This window comes from Sprattus sprattus (genome assembly GCF_963457725.1).
Source record: "Sprattus sprattus genome assembly, chromosome: 7".
NCBI lineage: Eukaryota > Metazoa > Chordata > Actinopteri > Clupeiformes > Clupeidae > Sprattus > Sprattus sprattus.
In genome coordinates, this window is record NC_137926.1 from 5,568,562 (window position 1) to 5,590,648 (window position 22,087).

The window sequence follows — 22,087 nt, forward strand, 5'->3', positions numbered from 1 at the left end:
ACCCTCAACAGCACCAACAAGGTACTGCACACAGGGATAACACTGCACAGGGAGAACACCGCAGCTCCCAGTCCCTACCCTACCCTACCCTACCCTACCCTACCCTACCCTACCCTCAACAGCACCAACAAGGTACTGCACAGTGATAACACAGCAGCTTCCAGTCGCTACCCTACGCTACCCTACCCTACCCTACCCTCAACAGCACCAACAAGGTACTGCACAGGGATAATATTGTGTCCGTGTGGGGGCACGCATTAAAGAAGTCAGATACAGAAGACGCTATAAAAGTACTGGTATTTTAACTAGTAGCCTGGCTCATCAGGAGCGCAACGTTCAGTGAATGCATAGTCAAAATCCATAAGTGACAAGAGAGTGAACGATGGGAGCTCAGCCCATTTATAGTTCCCCCATGACCTGAAGGATCATGGGAGCTGTAGTGGCAATATGAATACACAACAGATAGCACTGCAGCTTCCAGTCACGGCACGGCACTGCACTTTAACAGAATTGTTTTAAGACAATTATAGCATAAAGCTACAGAAGTCTAGACAGACCACATACTTTTCCTCCCGTAATGAGAAGAAGTTTAAAAAGGTTTATTATTGCAGGTGCCAAGGTTGTACGAATATTTTTTTTGTAATAAAAAAGTCACAGATTAAATAGTATAATAATAATCATAATCATAATCATAATAATAATCATAATAACCAACTAATTAAAAGGTGCACTGTTCCCAGTCTATCCTCACCGGTCGTGTCCTGTGTTTTCCTCCACAGGACTGGTGGAAAGTGGAAGTGAACGACCGCCAGGGCTTTGTGCCCGCGGCCTACGTGAAGAAGCTGGACCCGACCCAGTCGTCCTCTCGGGAGAACCTGCTGGACGAGCAGGGCAGCATCGCTCTACGTCAGGAGCAGATCGAGAACCAGTAAGAGAACCCGCAGAACCGCTAGCCACAGCTGGTGCCTATTAAGACTTATCGTGTTTGGAAGGCATACTATACTTGAATGCTCCTAACCAATCAACAAGTCCGCTATAAGACCTTTCACAGGAAGGCATACTATACTTGAATGCTCTTAACCAATCAACAAGTCCGCTCTAAGACCTTTCACAGGAAGCTACGTGCTTCTGAACTCTTAAACGCTTTAAACGCTCACTTTTAACTAGCCTCCATGTCTTTGAACACCTAACCCTCTTAACTGTTGGCTCTCACCAGATGCCTAAAAGAAGCACCACTTTCGTCCTTTCTTCTCTCTCTCTCTTTCTTTCTTTCTATTTTTTTCTGGATGACTTATCTCTAACTAATGACTGTTCCTTTCTTCATCCCTTCTTCTTTTTTCTCACAATCCTCTTCATCTTTCTTCTCTCAACCCTCCTCATCTTTGTTCTCTCAACCCTCCTCATCTTTCTTCTCTCTCTCTCTCTCTCTCTCTCTCTCTCTCTCTCTCTCTCTCTCTCTCTCTCTCCTCCTAACCCACTAATGCCTGCATGCATCTGGGCGACACTCTCTGTCAGAACGCTGGTAACCAAGGAAGCGTGCAGTGTGTCTGTGCGCATGAAGCAGGTGGAGGACCTGTGAGTATCCCCCCTCACCCCCCCACCCCACCCCCCAGGACCAGCCCTCCTCTTTCTGTCCTCTCTGCCAGCCCCCCCCCCCTCCCTCACAGGACCTGCCCTCCTCTTTCTTTCCTCTGTGGTCCTTCCATCACTCTTCTCTCATCCACCACCGCGTCTGGCCCGACTGTCGTTAATCCACTCCCTAACCATCGACGCTCATTCCTTCATTTGTAGACCCTGTTTAGAGCGATTGTGTCTTTTGTTCACTATCTCTGTGGTGTATCTAGTGATACATTGTCTTGTGTCTTGTTCACTAACTCTGTGGTGTATCTAGTGATACATTGTCTTGTTCACTAGCGCTGTGGTGTATCTAGTGATACATTGTCTTGTTCACTAGCGCTGTGGTGTATCTAGTGATACATCGTCTTGTGTCTCGTTCTTCTGCTTCCTCATCCTTCGTCGGTGTCACAGATGCATCCTCCATCTCCCATCAGTCTTCTATTCACCCTGGCGATAGAAGCTAGCGCTCTCACTCCTCATCCTTGTCTTGACTTTGTCTTGTAATTATTGTTGGTTGTCCGTTGTGATCTTCCATCTACTCTTCCCTTCAGTGTGTGCCGTAGAGTTTGTGAACACCCTCATGTGTTTCCTGGATTTACAGAATCTAAAGAGTTTTTTTTTTATTTATTTTTTAAACCTCTTCTAGTTTTGGCTCACCAGATACAAAGATCTCGTTCTTTAAGTAGTCATCCATTTCTGCTCTACAATGGATACCATAAACCAAATGAAAATTATTTCATACTGGTTAAAAGAACAATTAGAGTAGTTGTCATGTCTAGACAACAACTATCACAACAATGTGCAAATGGGCTTTGTTGGGTCTTCAGGAGTCAAACTAAGACTGCGTCCGCTGTAAATAGGCCCCTAGTCTTGGTCGTGCGGTAGTAACCCTGTGCGTTAGTAACCCTGTGCTTTTCGTAGGTACGGCACCCTGCTGGAGCTGGGTGAGAAGAGGAAGGACATGCTGGAGAAGAGCTGCAAGAAGTTCATGTTGTTCCGCGAGGCCAACGAGCTGCAGCAGTGGATCGGAGAGAAGGAGGGCGCCCTCACCAACGAGGAGGTGGGCTCCGACCTGGAGCAGGTGGAGGTGCTCCAGAAGAAGTTCGACGACTTCCAGAAGGTACGACCGACTGCCTCAAAGTCATTTACAGTAGTCTGAATCCAGAAGGTACGACCGACTGCTACCAAGTAGTGTACAGTAGTCTGAATCCAGAATGGACGACCGACTGCTACCAAGTAGTATACAGTAGTCTGAATCCAGAATGGACGACCGACTGCCTCAGTCATTTACAGTAGTCGGAATTTACAGAGGCTTACGCTAGACCATGGCTTTCAGTTTAGCAGGAGCTGTTTTGACCTAGTAGATATTACATTTTTAGATTATTTTTGTGTGTGTTGAGCTCAACATGTGCCGAGACAGCTTGGAGGTTTTAGAGTCAAGCTACCCGACAAAATGCTCTGTAATCCTATATCCCTAAGCATGATGGGACTAATGCGGTTCAATTTAAACTTTATTTGGCTAAATGTTCTCGTTCTCTCTGAGGAACTTTCTGAGGAACTCTCTGAAATGTGAACCGTTCCTCTTGTTCATCAGGACCTGAAGGCCAACGAGTCTCGCCTGAGGGACATCAACAAGGTGGCGTCCGAGCTGGAGTCCGAGGGCCTGATGGCCGAGGAGGCTGCTGTGGTCCAGGCCCAGGTGAGACCCCACCCCCACCCCCACCCCCCACATACAGCTTTACAGTCCCAGTGCGCCAGTGTACACAGTTACCATAGCGATGCTTTGGTCAGGTATATTCTGATGACTCATGCATACACATTTACCATAGAGATGCTTTACAGAGATGCTTAAGAGTGCACCAGCGTACACATTTACCATAGAGATGCTTTGGTCAGATATACCGATGACTCATACTACCTTCCCCTTCCCCCTCTTCAGCAACAAGAGATGCTGGGCTCAGCACCTGGCAAGGTAAACTCTCGAGTCTGTACCTAGAGTAGAAACGCATGCTATGCTAACCTCTGGTGTGGGTTTCCATAGGGGATTTGATGTTTGTCCTACTAACGTCTATCAGAATGTTTCTCTCTCTTCTTTTAAATGGGAAACTTCACAGTAGATGATGTAACCAACCTGTGTTAACATGCATGTGTATGACCACACAGGTGATTAGATACTTCACAGTAGATTATGTACCCTACCTGTGTTAACATGCATGTGTATGACCACACAGGTGATAAGATACTTCACAGTAGATGATGTCACCTACCTGTGTTAACATGCATGTGTATGACCACACAGGTGATAAGATTGTGGTGGACTGCATGACTGTCATTTTAGAAATATAATTTATGTTATTCGGTGTACATGGATAAACTACATAACGTTTTTTTGTTTGTTTTCACAGGATGAAGCCGACTCTAAGAATGCCTCCCCTTGGAAGGTAAAACTGATGTTTCTTACCTTAGGCACGAGGCCCAGTGGTTCAGTTACCGACATCTAACCTATGACCTTTGACAGACAAACAAAAGCGCATGAGTTTTTAAAATACAGACTTAGTCATCAATGGTGGCGTCGTCTCTGTGTACCTGCACTGTACACAATAGGCATGTATACACAAAAGTGTGTTTCCCACTACATGCACACACATTTACAGCAGCGTACACAATAGTGTGTATCCCAGTACAGACACAAACTCTCAGAGACAGACGCCTGTGCCAGTACTCAGTGTTGTAATGGTAAATGCATGCTCTCTGCTGGTGGTCCGTTTTGGTGGTTTGAGCCTTTCACTGTGGTGGTGGTCGGTAAGGGTGCCTGTTAATTCGTTTTTGAAGTTCTGCACTATTGTGGTGACTTGACTGGTGTGGTTTTTCTTTCTGTCTCTTCTTCTTTTCTCTCCTTCCCTTCTCCGCTCTCTTGTATTGTGGTTGTTTTGTAGTCCGTTCGCATGGCTGTCCAAACGACGGCTAACTTTAATACCATTAAGGTAAGATCAGGTTTGCAGGCCCCTCTCTCTCCTCCCCGTGTTCCCCCCCCCCCCCCCCGTCATCCTCACCGACCCCGATCAAACTCACCGTCTGCATCGTGTCTTGATTGACGTGTTCAGGACGCTAACCCCATCTAAGCCATGTGCTCGTCTGTCCCCCCCCCCCCCCCCCGTGGCCACAGCGTGTCTCTTGTTCGAGTGGTCCAATCAGTCCAACTGTTTCAGTGTTTCATCGTCCTCCATCTTGTCCTGAACGTCCCCTTTGTTCTATTTTAGTTTATTCTGTCTTTTCCGTTTTCCCGTTTTCCACTTGTCTTTAGATCCTCCATTTGTTCTGTGTTTGTCAAGTCATTGCCGTCATCGTAGTGAACCTCCTTTTGTTTAAGTGTTGCACACTTCAGCTAATTACATCAAACATACGTGTTACCCTGTCCCTGATCACCTGGTCTGAGCTCACACAGCTGCACTTACACACACACACAAACATACATGTTGCCCTTTACCTGATCGTGTGTGTGTGTGTGTGTGTGTGTGTGTGTGTGTGTTGCCTTTCCCTGATCATCTGGCCTGTGTGTGTGTGTGTGTGACAGGCCTGAGCTCAGGCAGGAAGCACTCCGCTCCCACCGACTTCCCCTGATTCTCCTCCTCCATTTTGTCTTTGCTCATGCCTGTGCATCCCCTCCCTACTCCGTTCTCTCCATGATCACGTCCTTCCTGAATGGCAGCCATCTTTACTAAAACAGGAAGCTTTCATAGAATCATATTTTCTGAATTCATTCTTGAAATAAAATGACTGCTTTAATTATTTCATTATTTAAAGTTATTTGAAGGAAAAAAGTAATTGTGTTCACACAAGCCTTGTCAGTCTACCCTGTACTGTGCAGTCTGACTTAAATCTGTTTTAATCTTGAATGTGCATTTGTAGCTGAAATATTTATTATTATTATTTGGCATTTATTTATTTTATTTAGAGACTAGAGCTTATGGCATTTTATATTTATAGAACAGGTTTAAATGGTTATAGTCCTTTTGAGGGCATCTGTTCACCTGTCTGTGTGTGTGTGCGTTGAAGACAAACTGTGCGTGCGTGCGTGGAAGACTAACTGTGTGTGTGTGAGGGAGTTGAAGACTAACGGTGTGTGTGTGTGCGTGAGGGAGGGAGGGAGTTGAAGACTAACGGTGTGTGTGTGTGTTGTGTGTAGGAGCTGAATAACCGCTGGAGGGCTCTGCAGCAGCTGGCCGAGGAGAGGAGCAACATGCTGGGCAGCGCTCACGAGGTGCAGAGGTTCCACAGGTGAGAGGGTTACACACACACACACACACACAGACACACACACACACACACACACAGTTGCACTTACACACACACACACACAAACTAGACGAGCAGATATACATAACGTACAAAAATTCCTTCTCTTGCGCCTCTGATTACCTGTGCACTGACAGTACATGCGTGTTATACACATCACATATTTGATGTTTACATTTAGAGTCTACCGCCCACTGATGTTATACCACTGGAGAGAGAGAGAGAGAGAGAGAAAGATTCTAACACTGCTTATATTCTCTCCATCATAGGGATGCTGATGAGACTAAGGAGTGGATCGAGGAGAAGAACCAGGCTCTGAACACTGATAACTACGGCCACGACCTGGCCAGCGTGCAGGCCCTGCAGCGCAAACACGAGGGCTTCGAGCGAGACCTGGCAGCCCTGGGAGACAAGGTATGCAGAGACACACACAACACACACACACACACACACACACACACACAAACTAAGTTCTTGCGTCCAACAATTAATCATTGCATATGTTTTTATAGTATATATTTACCATCATTGTGACAAGGCTGTTTCCTGCATGAATCTATATTGTATTATGCAGTTAAACATCAGGGTGGAGAAGCCTGTCTGAGTCCTTTGCTGGTGCTCCTTGGCCAACTGACAGCTGGTTGTGTGGCGTTGCCCTTGCGTGGCGTTGCCCTTGCGTGGCGTTGCCCTTGTGTGGCGCTGCCCTTGTGTGGCGTTGCCCATGTGTGGCGTTGCCCTTGCGTGGCGTTGCCCTTGCGTGGCGTTGCCCTTGCGTGTCGTTGCCCTTGTGTTCATCTCTCTTCTCCACCTCTCAGGTGAACTCTCTGGGCGAGACGGCCGAGCGGCTGATCCAGTCGCACCCGGAGGCGGTGGACGACATCAAGGAGAAGTGCACCGAGCTCAACACCGCCTGGAGCAGCCTGGTGGGCCGCGCCGACCAGCGCAAGGACAAGCTGGGCAACTCCCACGACCTGCAGCGCTTCCTCAGCGACTTCAGGTGAGCACCGGGGCAACCAACACTGGAAGATCTCAGTAGGACGACTCTTGGTCCACTTGTTACACGATCCCCCTCAGAGACAAAAAAAGGAAATAAACATGAATAAGTAATTTCACAGAAATACAATTGAATAAAACGAAGAATAAGGAAATAAAGAAGAAATGGGAATTGTGAGGAATCATCAGTGGTTGCTATTAAGTTGAGACATTTGCTGATGGTGTTGATGTGTGTGTCCACAGAGACCTGATGTCCTGGATCAACGGCATCAGGGGGCTGGTGTCCTCAGACGAGCTAGCCAAGGACGTGACCGGAGCTGAGGCGCTGCTGGAGAGACACCAGGTGACCTACCGCACTCTGCCACACTCTACCTCACTCTACTGACTCACAGCTCTTATTCTGTTCTATACAAAGTGGTTGTTGCTCGCCAGTTCATTGCTGCTCTCTCTCGTTCTCTCTCTTTTTTTCTTTCTTTCTTTCTTTCTTTCTTTCTTTCTTTCTTTCTTTCTTTCTCTCTCGCTCACTCTTACCCCCTCTCATGCTGTATCTCTCTCTCTGCCCTCTTCTTTCAGGAGCACCGCACTGAGATCGATGCCCGTGCGGGCACCTTCCAGGCCTTTGAGCAGTTTGGGCAGCAGCTGCTGGCGCGCGGGCACTACGCCAGCCCTGAGATCCAGCAGAAGCTGGAGGCGCTGGACCGCGAGCGGGCCGACCTGGAGAAGGCCTGGGTGCAGCGCAGGATGATGCTGGACCAGTGCCTGGAGCTGCAGGTGAGTCCACCACACCAGAACCCTCACACCACACCAGAACCCTCACACCACACTAGAACACTCACAACACACCAGAACCCTCCCAACACACCACAACACTCCCAACACACCACAACACACCAGAACACTCACACCACACCAGAACCCTCCCAACACACCAGAACCCTCCCAACACACCACAACACTCCCAACACACCACAACACTCACAACACACCACAACACACCAGAACACACCACAACACTCCCAACACACCACAACACTCCCAACACACCACAACACTCCCAACACACCACAACACTCCCAACACACCACAACACTCCCAACACACCACAACACTCCCAACACACATCAACACTCCCAACACATATCAACACTCCCAACACACCAGAACACTCCCAACACACCAGAACACTCCCAACACACCAGAACACTCCCAACACACCAGAACCCTCACAACACTCTAGAACACTCACAAAATCAAATCTCGCACCTTTAAATGAGAACCTCATTTATTAACAAACAAGTCAAGAGCCAAAGGCTCTGGTTCTTCTGAGTTGTCTTGTGTAGCGATGGCAAATGTTGTTGAATTACCTGCATCAACTTATGATATTCCCAAACCTATATTCCCAAACATGACGGTCCCAAGAGCTACATGAATCACCAGCCATGTCTCAACAGGGGCAGTCCAGTGATAGGACAGCTCAAACATCCATGTAGCGTGGAAGCAATTAAGGTTACTTCACCAACCTGATGATTGGATTGATGATAATCGATATATTGGTCTTTCTCTATCTCTGTCTGTCTCTGTCTCTGTCTCTCTCTCTGTCTCTATGTCTCTCTGTCTCTCTGTCTCTCTCTCCCCCCTTCTCTCGCTCTCTGTAGTTGTTCAACAGGGACTGTGAGCAGGCGGAGAACTGGATGGCAGCGCGCGAGGCCTTCCTGGCCAGCGACGACAAAGGAGACTCTCTGGACAGCGTGGAGGCCCTCATCAAGAAGCACGAGGACTTCGACAAGGCCATCAACGTCCAGGTCAGCCCGCCTACAGCCACCATCTCACCAGGCTCACTCGTTAAACACAAAATACAGTGGTGTGTGTGCAGACGTCAAGTAGGCTTGGGGCTGATGAGTGTGATTTTGCCTTTCTGATCTACAGGAGGAGAAGATTGCAGCCCTGCAGTCTTTCGCTGACCAGCTGATTGGAGCAGACCACTACGCCAGGCCTGAGATCCTTGACCGCCGTAATGAGGTGTTGGACAGGTCAGAGCCGACGTCCTTCAACCACTTCAACAAAGCCCTCAAAATGGTGCCTGCTTTAAGTGTACCCTGTGTGTGTGTGTGTATTGGCGCCAGATTGGTCACCCGTCATGTTTGTGTTTGGCCTGTAGATGGCGCCGCTTGAAGGCTCAGATGATTGAGAAGCGCTCCAAGCTGGGAGAGTCGCAGACTCTGCAGCAGTTCAGCCGAGACGTGGACGAGATCGAGGCCTGGATCAGCGAGAAACTGCAGACGGCTTCTGACGAGTCCTACAAGGACCCCACCAACATCCAGGTACCGCTCAACTACTCTCCTGTGACACCTATGGAGTCACTTGTGCGCTTACTGTTTGTTTGTTTATTTATTTGTTTGTTTGTTTACCATTTTGGTGAATCTTACATCTGTATCTTCTTATGTATATTTGGAATGAGTGTTATTTTGATTAACAGGAGAACAAAATAACCATCTTAATCAGTTTTACATGTTGTGTTAATAGTTTGTTTATAACCGCAGTCTGTGAAGTTAATCCGGTTCCAGCCTGGAACCTCCTTGTCAATAATAAAGCCTTAATGCCTTCCCCCTTTTGTAAACTATAGTCTATGTACCCAGTCCTTCTTGTAGGCAATGAACTGTGAATACCCAGTCCCTCTTTGCAAGCCCCCCCATGCCGACCTCTTTCCCACTGACCATTGACCAATGACTGAACCTCTCTCTGTTTTTATTGTCTGTTTTTAGCTGTCCAAGCTGCTGGTAAGTTGGAGTAGTGTGTCCCCAGCTGACTAACCCCTAGGCCCTCTTCACGTGTCTGTAGCGTGTCTCTGTGTCTTGTGTGTCTCACGTTAGACACGTAGTCCAGTGCCATTTGTCTACTGTGTCCATCGCACCTGCGCGTGTTGTGGCTTCTTTTTTGGTTTCTTAATTCAGTTTGTTCCATCTTGTAATTTTGTTGTCAAAACATACCATCATCTTTTTTTTTGGTTCTATATGTTTTGAGTTCAACCATTCTGTTTTTTTTGTATCCATCGTTTCGATGTGAATGTTCAATTGCTGGGCGTGGCTTCCGATTTTCTTTTGTCCGAAGCTGGTTGTTTTGTTTTATAAACTCGTTCCACACTGCTTGTTCCAATGACGACAATACTTTTGGTCATTGAGCCTCTAAAGCAGTTATGCTTTATTAAATTATTTAAGTTAAGTAGTTACGCTCTATTAAATTCATAAATATCTATTGGTATCTAACAGTTAAAAACAATGGAAGGAGAGGAGGAGACTTTAGCCAAAAACACAGCTTTGCTTTTAATGTTTTTTGTGTTCCTAAGCAACCTGTAGTAGAACTTCAAGCTCTCTACCAGGGAGCCCAAACAGCTTTTGCAGCGTTGTTAAGTCTGTGTATTTAAGTAGACGTTTTGCGTGAACGCTTTTAGCCGAGTGCCGTTATCCTCTCCTCTCGCTCTCTCCTTCCCGTTTACCGTCTTCTGTCCAACATGTGGAACGACCTAAAGACAAAACCTCTCAGCTTCCGTAGGTGCTCCAGAGATATGTGCATATGTCCTGGAAGACATCAGTCTTCACTTCATTTATCTTCAGTGTGTTGTCTGTCACTGTAGTCTGTCCTGTCTGTAGGAGTAGGACACATCATCTGTCCACGTTCTTGAGTGGTGTGTCTCAATGTCACTGTCTTGTGTTCACCACACCTTAATTGGGTGCCTGTCCCAGTGCTTCAGGCACTCTTAATAGCCACATTCTTTTGGAACCCAAAGTTGAGCAGAACTTAACTCTTACTTACTCAACACAATCTGAACTAGACACACACACACACAGAAAAAGCTAGCTCATGTAGACAATCTGAACTAGCCACACACTTACACATACACAAACACACAAAGCTAGCTCACGTACACAATCTGAACTAGCCACACACACACACACACACACACACACACACAAAGCTAGCTCACGTACACAATCTGAACTAACTAAAGGGGCGAAGACACAGCGGCATCAGTCCACTCTCTTGTGAACCCCTCCTGTGATTCTCACGCCTCTCTCCCCTCCTCCGTCACCACCAGAGCAAGCACCAGAAGCACCAGGCCTTCGAGGCCGAGCTCCACGCCAACGCCGACCGCATCCGCGGCGTCATCGACACCGGCAACGCTCTCATCACCAGAGGAGCCTGTGCTGGCAGCGAGGATGCCGTCAAGGTAAGTCAAAGAAAGAGTGTGTAGGAGAACTTTTTTTTTAATATTAATAGGCAAGTTAATGGCTGTGATCTAACCTATTTTTTGTGTGTGTGTGTGTGTGTGTGTGTGTGTGTGTGTGTGTGTGTGTGTGTGTGTGTGTGTGTGTGTGTGTGTGTGTGTGTGTGTGTGTGTGTGTGTGTGTTCCCATCAGTCCCGTCTCAACGCCCTGGACGAGCAGTGGCAGTTCCTGGTGAACAAGTCTGCTGAGAAGAGTCAGAAGCTGAAGGAGGCCAACAAGCAGCAGAACTTCAACACCGGCATCAAGGACTTCGACTTCTGGCTGTCTGAGGTACGCACGACGAGCACCGTGAAAGAACCCAATAATGCAGATTTGGTTTCAAACACTGTTGAGGATAAACACTTCTGATGGAGCTGCTGTCTGATGGTGTTTCAGGAGTTGAAGTGTTTCTAATAGGGCTGTTTGTTTTCTTCTCTGTTCCACAGGTTGAGGCTCTCCTGGCCTCTGAGGACTATGGCAAAGACCTGGCCTCAGTCAACAACCTGCTGAAGAAGCACCAGCTGCTGGAGGCTGACATCTCTGCCCATGAGGTAACCAGGATGTCCTTCAACCACTGTCTGATTGGTGGATTATTATTACTGAAATATTATTACTGAATAATATTACTGAAATAGCACAGTAGTGTAGTACATCAGTATAGTTTACTGACGAAGGCGGAAGTGGTTTTCTTTCCCATCTAGTCAGGAATTGCATTGGCTGTGCAAATTCACCGTGCGTATATCTGCGTTAGGTTTGCTGACTGTGCCCTGTGTTTCCTGTCTCCTCAGGACCGCCTGAAAGATCTGAACGGCCAGGCAGACAGCCTGATGGGCAGCCAGGCCTTCGACACCACGCAGGTGAAGGACAAGCGCGACGCCGTCAACGGTCGCTTCGGCAAGATCAAGAGCATGGCCGGAGGGCGCCGGGCCAAGCTCAACGAGTCGCACCGTCTGCACCAGTTCTTCAGAGACCTGGACGACGAGGAGTCATGGATCAAGTAAGTGCGCCCCCTAAAGTCCTGGCTGTAGTGGTGCAGACCACATTGAAGACCACACTGGAGTTTTGATAGTGTTATTACTGAAGATTGGTTTCTTCAGCTAGTGAACTGACGGCTATGTTTTTCCACTTGACCCTTTCAGAGAAAAGAAATTGCTTGTGAGCTCGGAGGATTATGGACGTGATTTGACAGGAGTGCAGAATCTGAGGAAGAAGCATAAGAGGCTGGAGGCGGAGCTGGGGGCCCACGAGCCGGCCATTCAGGTGAGAGATCGGGCTCGCTCCGTTACAGCTGTTTTATTTACCCGCTGTAGCGTACCTATGTCAGTTATCGTCAGTGTGAAACATCGGCCATTCAGTTTAACAAGTTTAATAATGGATTAACTTCAGTTAAATAATCGATTCACATGACAACGCGGACATTTGCCAATAACACACGCCGTCCGATAACTAACACTGTTACGAAAGTGTGCAAGTTCCACATCCAGCTGTGGCTGACTGAGCTTAACATCTGTGTGTCTTTTGTTGATCAGTCTGTGCTGGACACTGGCAAGAAGCTGTCTGATGACAACACCATTGGCCAGGAGGAGATCCAGCAGAGGCTGGCCCAGTTTGTGGAGCATTGGAAGGAGCTGAAGGACTTGGCTGCTGCCCGGTAAGACCACACACGCCAACAGCTAAACATGCTAGCTTCACAGAAACCAACTGTCTGTCTGTACTCTGGAGGAGTGCTAAAAGGAGTGTATTCTCACATAAGATCACACACCAACCGCTAAAAATGCTAGCTTCACAGAAACCAACTGTCTGTCTGTACTCTGGAAGAGTACTAAAAGGAGTGTATTCTCACATAAGACCACACACCAACCGCTAAACATGCTAGCTTCACAGACATCTGTCTCTACTCTGCAAAGGAGTTCATTTTCACATGTTTAGACTTTTAGACCATGCTGATGCTAATGTTGTTCTGCTGTGTGTGTGTGTGTGTGTGTGTGTGTGTGTGTGTGTGTGTGTGTGTGTGTGTGTAGCGGGCAGAGACTGGAAGAGTCGCTGGAGTACCAGCAGTTTGTTGCGAATGTGGAAGAAGAGGAAGCATGGATCAATGAGAAGCTGAATCTGGTTGGAAGTGAAGACTATGGTGATACGCTGGCCGCTGTGCAGGTAAACGGACCTCCCTTATAATATCTGTGCACTCTGAAGTCTGGACTGGTGGTGCATCCTCGCTCACAGAGTTGAAAGTGAAAGTGAAAGTGAAAGGAAGGAAGCGGGTGTTCATGTGTGTGTTCTCCATCTCCACAGGGCTTGCTGAAGAAGCACGAGGCGTTTGAGACTGACTTTACCGTGCATAGGGACCGAGTGAACGACGTATGTGCCAATGGAGACGAGCTCATCAAGAAGGTAAATGACATCACAACATGTGTGACCAGGTGACGTCATTCAGTCAAATAAAACCAAATACACCTGTCCTTGTGCAACTGCTGTCTACAGTCTGTGTCATGCGTACGTCTCGCGTATGGCTTGTGTATTGTGCGACTGTTGTGAGACCAGGGAATCAAGAGTCTCTTTCTCTCTCGCTCTCTCTCTCTCGCTCTCTCTCTCTCTCTCTCTCTCTCTCTCTCGTGTCCTGTAGAACAACCACCACGTGGACAACATCACGGCTAAGATGAACGCCCTGAAGGGGAAGGTGATCGAGCTGGAGAGGGCCGCCGCCATGAGGAAAGCCAAGCTGGACGAGAACTCCGCCTTCCTGCAGTTCAACTGGAAGGCCGACGTGGTTGAGTCCTGGATCGGTGAGTGGGAATGGGGTTATATGATAGGGTAGACTTCTGGATCGGTGAATGGGGTTATATGATAGGGTAGACTCCTGGATCGTTGAATGGGGTTATATGATAGGGTAGACTCCTGGATCGTTGAATGGGGTTATATGATAGGGTAGACTCCTGGATCGTTGAATGGGGTTATATGATAGGGTAGACTCCTGGATCGGTGAATGGGGTTATATGATAGGGTAGACTCCTGGATCGTTGAATGGGGTTATATGATAGGGTAGACTTCTGGATCGGTGAATGGGGTTATATGATAGGGTAGACTCCTGGATCGTTGAATGGGGTTATATGATAGGGTAGACTTCTGGATCGGTGAATGGGGTTATATGATAGGGTAGACTCCTGGATCGTTGAATGGGGTTATATGATAGGGTAGACTCCTGGATCGTTGAATGGGGTTATATGATAGGGTAGACTCCTGGATCGTTGAATGGGGTTATATGATAGGGTAGACTCCTGGATCGGTGAATGGGGTTATATGATAGGGTAGACTCCTGGATCGTTGAATGGGGTTATATGATAGGGTAGACTTCTGGATCGGTGAATGGGGTTATATGATAGGGTAGACTCCTGGATCGTTGAATGGGGTTATATGATAGGGTAGACTTCTGGATCGGTGAATGGGGTTATATGATAGGGTAGACTCCTGGCTCGGTGAATGGGGTTATATGATAGGGTAGACTTCTGGATCGGTGAATGGGGTTATATGACGTGGTGGACTCCTGGATCGGTGAATGGGGTTATATAATGTGGTGGATCCCTGGATGGGTGAGTGGGAGGGGGGTTATATGATGGGATGTCCTATGCAGAGGCTCCAGTATGATGTGTAATTGGAGTAAAGATCACTCTGTGTGTCTCCAGTTGTTCTTACTGTCACTGTGTCTGCATGTGTACAGGTGAGAAGGAAAACAGCCTGAAGACTGATGACTATGGCCGTGACCTGTCCTCCGTGCAGACCCTGCTCACCAAGCAGGTACAATACACACTCACACACTCACACACTCACACACTCTCACACACACTTATAGCCACAACAATTTTATGACTATAAATCAGTATTGTATACAACAATATGATGTATGCCTTTTTATAATTTATCCCAAAATTGAGACACACGCAAAAGGCCGGGTTTCACTTACATGTCTGCATGGACCCATCAACACTCCTAACACCTTTCTCTCTCTCTCTCCCTCTCTCTCTCCCCCCCCTCTCTCTCTCTCTCTCTCTCTCTCTCTCTCTCTCTCTCTCTCTCTCTCTCTCCCCCTCCCCCTCTCCCTCTCCCTTTCTCTCTCTCTCTCTCTCTCTCTCTTCTTCCGTTCCTCCTCTCCCCTGCTGGGCCTCTCCTGCAGGAGACCTTTGATGCTGGTCTGCAGGCCTTCCAGCAGGAGGGCATCACCAACATCACCGCCCTCAAGGACACGCTGCTGGCTGCCAAACACGTGCAGTCCCGCGCCATCGAGGCTCGCCACGCCACGCTCATGAAGCGCTGGAACCAGCTGCTGTCCAACTCGGACGCCCGCAAGAAGAAGCTCCTGGAGGCTCAGGATCACTTCAGAAAGGTCAGTGGAACAGCAGACGCAATATAGATGTGCAGTCTTTGTAGACATTTGGACAGAAACTGGTAAAGCTTCCTTTTTTTTGTCGTTTTTTTTTTTTTTCTTGACTTAAGTATAAACCAAGCTTAAGACATATTTATGTCGAAGCGACGGTTAAAAGTGTCGACCATGACGTAATTTCGGTCGGCGAGCATTTCAAAAGTGTCGGCGACTTAAGTATAAATTTGGCCTTAGAGTCAGGATGGTATGTTAAGCTTGATTCATTGTCTAAAAGTACTAACAATATCTCCTAATATTCCATTTAATGGTGGAACTATATGGTAGTATTAAGTATTCCCATGCTCTTCCAAAAATCTCACCCATCTTCCTTCAACATTCCACTATCTTGCTCTCATCCAGGTGGAGGACCTGTTCCTGACCTTCGCCAAGAAGGCGTCGGCCTTCAACAGCTGGTTTGAGAACGCAGAAGAAGACCTGACGGACCCGGTGCGCTGCAACTCGCTGGAGGAGATCCGAGCGCTGCGCGACGCCCACGACGCCTTCCGCGCCTCGCTCAGCTCCGCCGAGGCCGACTTCAACCAGCTGGCCGAGCTGGACCGGCAGATCAAGAGCTACCACGTGGTGTCCAACCCCTACACCTGGTTCACCATGGAGGCCCTGGATGAGACCTGGAGGAACCTGCAGAAGATCATCAAGGTAACAGACACTAGCTGCTAACAGACACTAGCTGGTAACAGGCACTAGCTGCTAACAGACATTAGATGGTAACAGGCACTAGCTGGTAACAGGCACTAGCTGGTAACAGGCACTAGCTGGTAACAGGCACTAGCTGCTAACAGACACTAGCTGCTAACAGACACTAGCTGGAGAAGCTGTTGACGTTAAGGAAACTGGCCTAATTGTGATCCGTAACACTCTCTGCGATGCCTAAAGACATGGAAACAACAAATCCACAAGATATGTGATGTTCACAGTACCAAAATTCAGCCATTCTGATGCATCTTAAGGCCTCTGGTCTGGCACTTGTCAAGCCTACTGTAGGTGCTGTAGAAGTACTGGGGATCGGGTGTCCTGGTCACCTGTTAGTGCTTTCTCACCACATTTCTCACACTCACTTCCCTTTTTCTCCCTCCCTCTCTACTCCTCCCCCCTCCCGCTCTCTACCACCCCCCCCCCCCCCCCCCCCCCGCAGGAGCGAGAGCTGGAGCTCCAGAAGGAACAGAGGCGCCAGGAGGAGAATGACAAGCTGCGGCAGGAGTTTGCCCAGCACGCCAACGCCTTCCACCAGTGGCTACAGGAGACAAGGTGGGGGAGGGGGGTCCTGACACTGCCCTGGATTTATGTTAGGATTTTTGTGTGTGTGTGTTCCATACCATACTGTGTGTGTGTGTGTGTGTAGCCAGTACACTAGACCATTTTTCACAAATGTCTTGCATAGAATTTATGGAATGTGTGTTTTTATGGGCTGTATCTGGGGGCGTTATTCTCCTGGGGTCTCCTAGATGACTGCCATTGATATCTGGGATAGAAACCTAGTGCATGTAGTAGTACACACTTGTGATGCATGCAGTCATACACTAGGGGTCGCTGTGATGCATGTAGTCATACAGTACACAATGGGGCGTTGTGATGCATGCAGTCATACACTAGGGGGCGTTGTGATGCATGCAGTCATACAGTACACAATGGGGCGTTGTGATGCATGCAGTCATACAGTACACTATGGGGCTATGTTGATGATCTGAACCCTGGTAGACATGTTGAACTTCTGCACAGTGGCTCTTCTCTTTGTTCAGTCACTCATGTTTAAGTTCATGTTAAAAGTCAGCGCATGTTTAAGCTACAATTAGGTCCATAAATATTTGGACATTGACACAATTTTCATCATTTTGGCTCTGTACACCACCACAATGGATTTAAAATGAAACAAAAAAAGGGGGAGGCCACATATAAAATGTGTTGTAATTCCTACACCATTCTTCTGATTTGGATGTAAATACCCTCAAATCAAAGCTGAAAGTCTGCACTTTAAGCACATCTTGTTTGTTACATTTCAATCCATTGTGGTGGTTTACAGAGCCAAAATGATGAAAATTGTGTCAATTTTATGGACCTAACTGTATGTCGCCTACATGTTTGTTCCTATTTTGGGGGCTTTAGTGTTCGTGCCACTACACTTTAGACGCGCAAGTTAAGCTTCATGCAGACAGACTTTGTGTGTGTGTGTGTGTGTGTGTGTGTGTGTGTGATGTGCCTCTCCGTGAGGTAGAGCAGTGGCAGAGATGTCTCTGCTCGGTGTTTTAACCAATGTTTTTTTTTTCTTTCTCTCCCTCTCTCTCTCTCCCCTTTCCCCCCATCGCCTCCATCCTGCTGTCTCACTGCCTACTTGATGCTTGGGATCATTTTTCTAATCAGGACATACCTCCTGGATGGGTTAATATCACATTTTTATCTCTTCTTATGTGCTGTGTGGTCTGTGTTGTGCTTTGTCATGTCTGATCTCTGTAAAAGAGTGTGTGTGTATATGCAAAGTTTGAGTGAGTGTGTGTGTGTGTGTGTGTGTGTGTGTGTATATGCAAGGTGAGAGTGTGTGTATATGCAAGGTGTGAGTGAGAGTGTGCTTTGGGTGTGCTGTGACAGATCATGTCAGTTGAACTCAGTTGTTACGTAAAGAAAGGTACTTGGTGAGAGTGGAACTTTGCCCAAGGCAGGTTAGCCCATTATTTGCGTTGGCAGAGACGAGAAACCGCAGAGACGAGTAGCAGAAACAGTAACTAGGCTGAACTGCTACTCCAGGGTCCAGGCTCAAACATGGAGTAGCAGATACACTAACTAGGCTGAACTGCTACCACAGGGTCCAGGCTCAAACATGGAGTAGCAGATACACTAACTAGGCTGAACTGCTACCACAGGGTCCAGGCTCAAACGTGAATGTACATCTCATCTATGTCCTCTGTGTCTGTTTTTATCTTAGTTTTATTTATTCAAAGTACTTTTTGTTTTTCTATTTCTCCTTCTGTTCTGTTCTTTAATACAGTTCTTCATCCCTCCTCCTCCTCCTCCTCCTCCTCCTCCTCCTCCCTCCCTTCTCTGAATAGCATAGCCTATCGACGGGTTATCCGTGTCTATCAGTACGAGGTCGATGATGATCTTTCAGGAAGGTTTTACTTTACCTTTTTTCCTGGATTCACACTCCTTACCCCCACCCCACCCCACCCCACCCTGTTTGGTAGCTCTTCATGCACGCGAGTCTAAACACACCATTTGGGCTCTGGCGTGTGCAATTTCCTTTTTACTAACCTTCACTGCAATGTAGCTCCACAAAACCTGAGATGACGCTCTTGATTTCAAGCTGCTTAATCATAAAAAAAAAAAAAAGCCTGGCTACCATGAGCACTTCATAAACCAGTGTTCAGTTCACAATTTCTTTTTTCATAGCAATTTTCATGCACCAGTTTCAGGGATGGAAACTGCAAAAAAAAAAAAATGTGGGACCTGTTCATACATACAAGACTTTCTTTTAGCAGACCTGAATTTGGGACGCCATATTGTTTGTTTTGTTTTTGTCCTGTTTCTTCCACATTGTTTGGAAAGAGTGGGTTCTCACGTTCACCATTTGAAAGCTCAAATCCATTCAATTCCATTTCCCTACACTATCCATGTAATTACACCGATATGAAAGGATACTTAGTGAGAAAACAGCAGTTTCTAGCCCTGTGAGTAGAGGTCCTAACCTCGCATGGTAAGGGATACCATGAGTATGAAATGGCTTCTTTGGCATGGGCTGAGTGGCAGTTTTTAGGTGCATTCTGGGATATGTAGTTCTATCAGCTTCCAATCAGAAACTTGGGTAAGTTCTGTCAACAACTGAAGAGCTTGCTTACATTCTTTAACATTTCAAATGTTGAATGACAAAAAAACGCCAGAAAAGAAATGATTACGTATCCAGTGAACTTTAGTATATGCAAGTGCAAGTTTAGTTTTTCCCCTTAAAGAAGAAAAGCCTCGGTCTTGCTGTTCACAAGATGCTTTATCACACTTTAGAAGGCTTCAATACTCTGTCAAGGTTGATCTGCAAGATGCCATAAGTAATAGTAGTGTGTCTGTGTGTTTGAGTGAAATGAGTTAGTGTGTAATGGATGCGGCATGCTGTCTCACGGCTGTGGTGTGTGTGTGTGTGTGTGTGTGTGTTTAGCCCTGGCGTTCTCTCATTGTGCTCTGTATGAACAGGTCCTGCATGGTGGAAGAATCCGGAACTCTGGAGTCACAGCTGGAGGCCACCAAGGTGAGGCAACAAGCCATCATTCACACAGCTACATTCTAGAATGGCCAGTTGGACCAGTTGGTAACTGACAGCAACATGCACTTATGAGGCAGCTAAGCACGAATGCACGGATATGTAGAATCCGTGTCCACAAGCCTTCAATCCACATTTGTTGACCTGAGTTTACCTCTCCAATGGCTAAGCTTATTATCCTTGGGCAATGAATCCCTATGCATACGATCAAGAGTTCAGTTCATGAACTTGCCCTAAGCAAACTTATGTTTATATTACATTTGCAATGGTGCCTGACTGGCTCATCAATCATACACAGTACATTATGCGGTGATGTGGACGTTGTATTTCATATTTGTCAAGACTGGCTTAACATGACATTAAGAGATTTTAAGTTCTAAAATGAGCGCTACAGTTGGTGCATGCTGCGATTGGATACTTACTTCGTTCAGTGTTGACTCTGTGTGCTGAGTTTAACCCTGTGCTCCCCTCTCTCCCTGCAGCGTAAGCACCAGGAGATCCGTGCCATGCGCAGCCAGCTGAAGAAGATCGAGGACCTGGGGGCGGCCATGGAGGAGGCGCTGATCCTGGACAACAAGTACACGGAACACAGCACCGTGGGCCTGGCCCAGCAGTGGGACCAGCTGGACCAGCTAGGCATGAGGATGCAGCACAACCTGGAGCAGCAGATTCAGGCCAGGTTGGGACCCGTGGGCAACAGGCCATGCAACACACACACACACCGCCACACAACACGCAACACAATACAACACAACGCCACACCACGCACATATGCCTCCAACAGTAACCAAAGAGTGATTCAGTGTGGAGGTGCGATCCTTTTTGGCTGACTTTTACCTGCTTTTCTCTCCATCTCCAGAAACACAACAGGTGTGACAGAAGAGGCTTTGAAGGAGTTCAGCATGATGTTCAAGTGAGTCGCACCCTGGAAAACGGGTTTATTAATGTTGAAGTACATGGTCTAGTTTTGTCCCTTAGACTGTGGCTGTGCACTCTTAGCTGTGTTACTCTTTTGAGCCTTTTGGTTTTTGCCCTCCCCCAGGCACTTCGACAAAGAGAAGTCCGGTCGTCTCAACCACCAGGAGTTCAAGTCGTGCTTACGTTCCCTGGGTTACGACCTGCCCATGGTGGAAGAAGGAGAACCAGATCCCGAGTTTGAATCCATATTGGACACGGTGGATCCCAACAGGTTGGCACTCGTCACCCCTCATAACTGACTGAAGCGTGATGCAAAATCAAATCAAATCAAATCAAATGTTTGAATGACGTGAATGTGTGTTAGACATAGCAAATTATTTTAAAGTGTAACATGAGTGTGTTATGTGTGTTAGACATAGCAACTCATTATTTTGAAGTGTAACATGAGTGTGTTATGTGTGTTAGACATAGCAACTTCTTTCAAGTGTAACATGACTGTATGTCTGTGTGTTAGACATAGCAACTTCTTTAAAAGTGTAATGTGTGTGTGTGTGTGTGTGTGTGTGTGCAGGGATGGCAACGTGTCCTTGCAGGAGTACATGGCCTTCATGATCAGTCGCGAGACGGAGAACGTCAAGTCCAGCGAAGAGATCGAGAGCGCCTTCCGTGCCCTCAGCGTCGATAACAAACCTTTCGTCACCAAGGAAGAACTCTACCAGGTACCCACCAGAGCCCTTTCACCTACATCAGTCAGTATCAGTCGACCATCTCGTTGTTTCGGTTATGAAACTAAGCCTTTCCGTCTTTTCCCAACCTTCCAGAACCTGACGAAGGAACAGGCCGACTACTGCATTTCCCACATGAAGCCGTACCTCGACAGCAAGGGCCGAGAGCTGCCCACCTCCTTCGACTTCGTGGAATTCACACGCTCGCTTTTCGTCAATTGATCTCCCCGCCCCCTCTGCCTGCCAGTGACCAATCGGCACGCGTTTATCGCACCACGCACACCAATCGATACACAGCTGAACTGCATGATTCCAACACTAGAGTTCTCCATAGGACTCCGTATCTATCTAGCTAATCTTAAACTATTTATCTCTCACACTCTTTGTGCTTCACCGACGACAATTATAGTGTAGTGGATCTGTCTGCATTTTCCTTGTGGTTGTTTTTAGCTGTTAAAGTGCTTTGCTTGATTTTAACAAACTATAGAGAGATGATATTCTGTAACATCACCTGTAAGACTGCAGTGTGCATTAATAAACGCTACTGGTTAGAACTGGTAAGGTTGTACTGAGTGGCTTTATTTCCTTGTGGAAAAACAGATTC

At 47.3% G+C, this 22,087-nt stretch overlaps 1 protein-coding gene across 4 annotated transcripts in view; it reads left to right on the top strand.

Moving 5' to 3' along the window:
• sptan1 (spectrin alpha, non-erythrocytic 1) overlaps positions 1 to 22,035 on the top strand; it is a 43,473-nt gene extending 21,438 nt beyond the window's left edge. For 2 of the 4 annotated variants that reach the window (XM_080842340.1, XM_080842343.1), the window contains 35 exons: positions 780 to 928; positions 2,539 to 2,737; positions 3,212 to 3,316; positions 3,557 to 3,589; positions 4,023 to 4,058; positions 4,554 to 4,601; positions 5,804 to 5,895; positions 6,183 to 6,327; positions 6,729 to 6,910; positions 7,150 to 7,249; positions 7,480 to 7,677; positions 8,562 to 8,708; positions 8,833 to 8,936; positions 9,065 to 9,227; positions 9,669 to 9,683; positions 11,000 to 11,131; positions 11,322 to 11,459; positions 11,615 to 11,719; positions 11,957 to 12,165; positions 12,308 to 12,428; positions 12,698 to 12,819; positions 13,190 to 13,322; positions 13,461 to 13,559; positions 13,792 to 13,951; positions 14,884 to 14,960; positions 15,337 to 15,546; positions 15,943 to 16,239; positions 16,736 to 16,848; positions 17,959 to 17,976; positions 19,774 to 19,828; positions 20,323 to 20,519; positions 20,700 to 20,753; positions 20,883 to 21,029; positions 21,330 to 21,477; positions 21,580 to 22,035. In XM_080842340.1, the coding sequence (XP_080698466.1) occupies positions 780 to 928; positions 2,539 to 2,737; positions 3,212 to 3,316; positions 3,557 to 3,589; positions 4,023 to 4,058; positions 4,554 to 4,601; positions 5,804 to 5,895; positions 6,183 to 6,327; positions 6,729 to 6,910; positions 7,150 to 7,249; positions 7,480 to 7,677; positions 8,562 to 8,708; positions 8,833 to 8,936; positions 9,065 to 9,227; positions 9,669 to 9,683; positions 11,000 to 11,131; positions 11,322 to 11,459; positions 11,615 to 11,719; positions 11,957 to 12,165; positions 12,308 to 12,428; positions 12,698 to 12,819; positions 13,190 to 13,322; positions 13,461 to 13,559; positions 13,792 to 13,951; positions 14,884 to 14,960; positions 15,337 to 15,546; positions 15,943 to 16,239; positions 16,736 to 16,848; positions 17,959 to 17,976; positions 19,774 to 19,828; positions 20,323 to 20,519; positions 20,700 to 20,753; positions 20,883 to 21,029; positions 21,330 to 21,477; positions 21,580 to 21,705 (4,377 nt within the window). In that variant the 3' untranslated portion in view covers positions 21,706 to 22,035. The remainder of the gene's footprint in view (positions 1 to 779; positions 929 to 2,538; positions 2,738 to 3,211; positions 3,317 to 3,556; positions 3,590 to 4,022; positions 4,059 to 4,553; positions 4,602 to 5,803; positions 5,896 to 6,182; positions 6,328 to 6,728; positions 6,911 to 7,149; positions 7,250 to 7,479; positions 7,678 to 8,561; positions 8,709 to 8,832; positions 8,937 to 9,064; positions 9,228 to 9,668; positions 9,684 to 10,999; positions 11,132 to 11,321; positions 11,460 to 11,614; positions 11,720 to 11,956; positions 12,166 to 12,307; positions 12,429 to 12,697; positions 12,820 to 13,189; positions 13,323 to 13,460; positions 13,560 to 13,791; positions 13,952 to 14,883; positions 14,961 to 15,336; positions 15,547 to 15,942; positions 16,240 to 16,735; positions 16,849 to 17,958; positions 17,977 to 19,773; positions 19,829 to 20,322; positions 20,520 to 20,699; positions 20,754 to 20,882; positions 21,030 to 21,329; positions 21,478 to 21,579) is intronic. The other 2 variants (XM_080842341.1, XM_080842342.1) reach the window with 2 other exon arrangements.
• Positions 22,036 to 22,087: the final 52 nt, after the last annotated feature.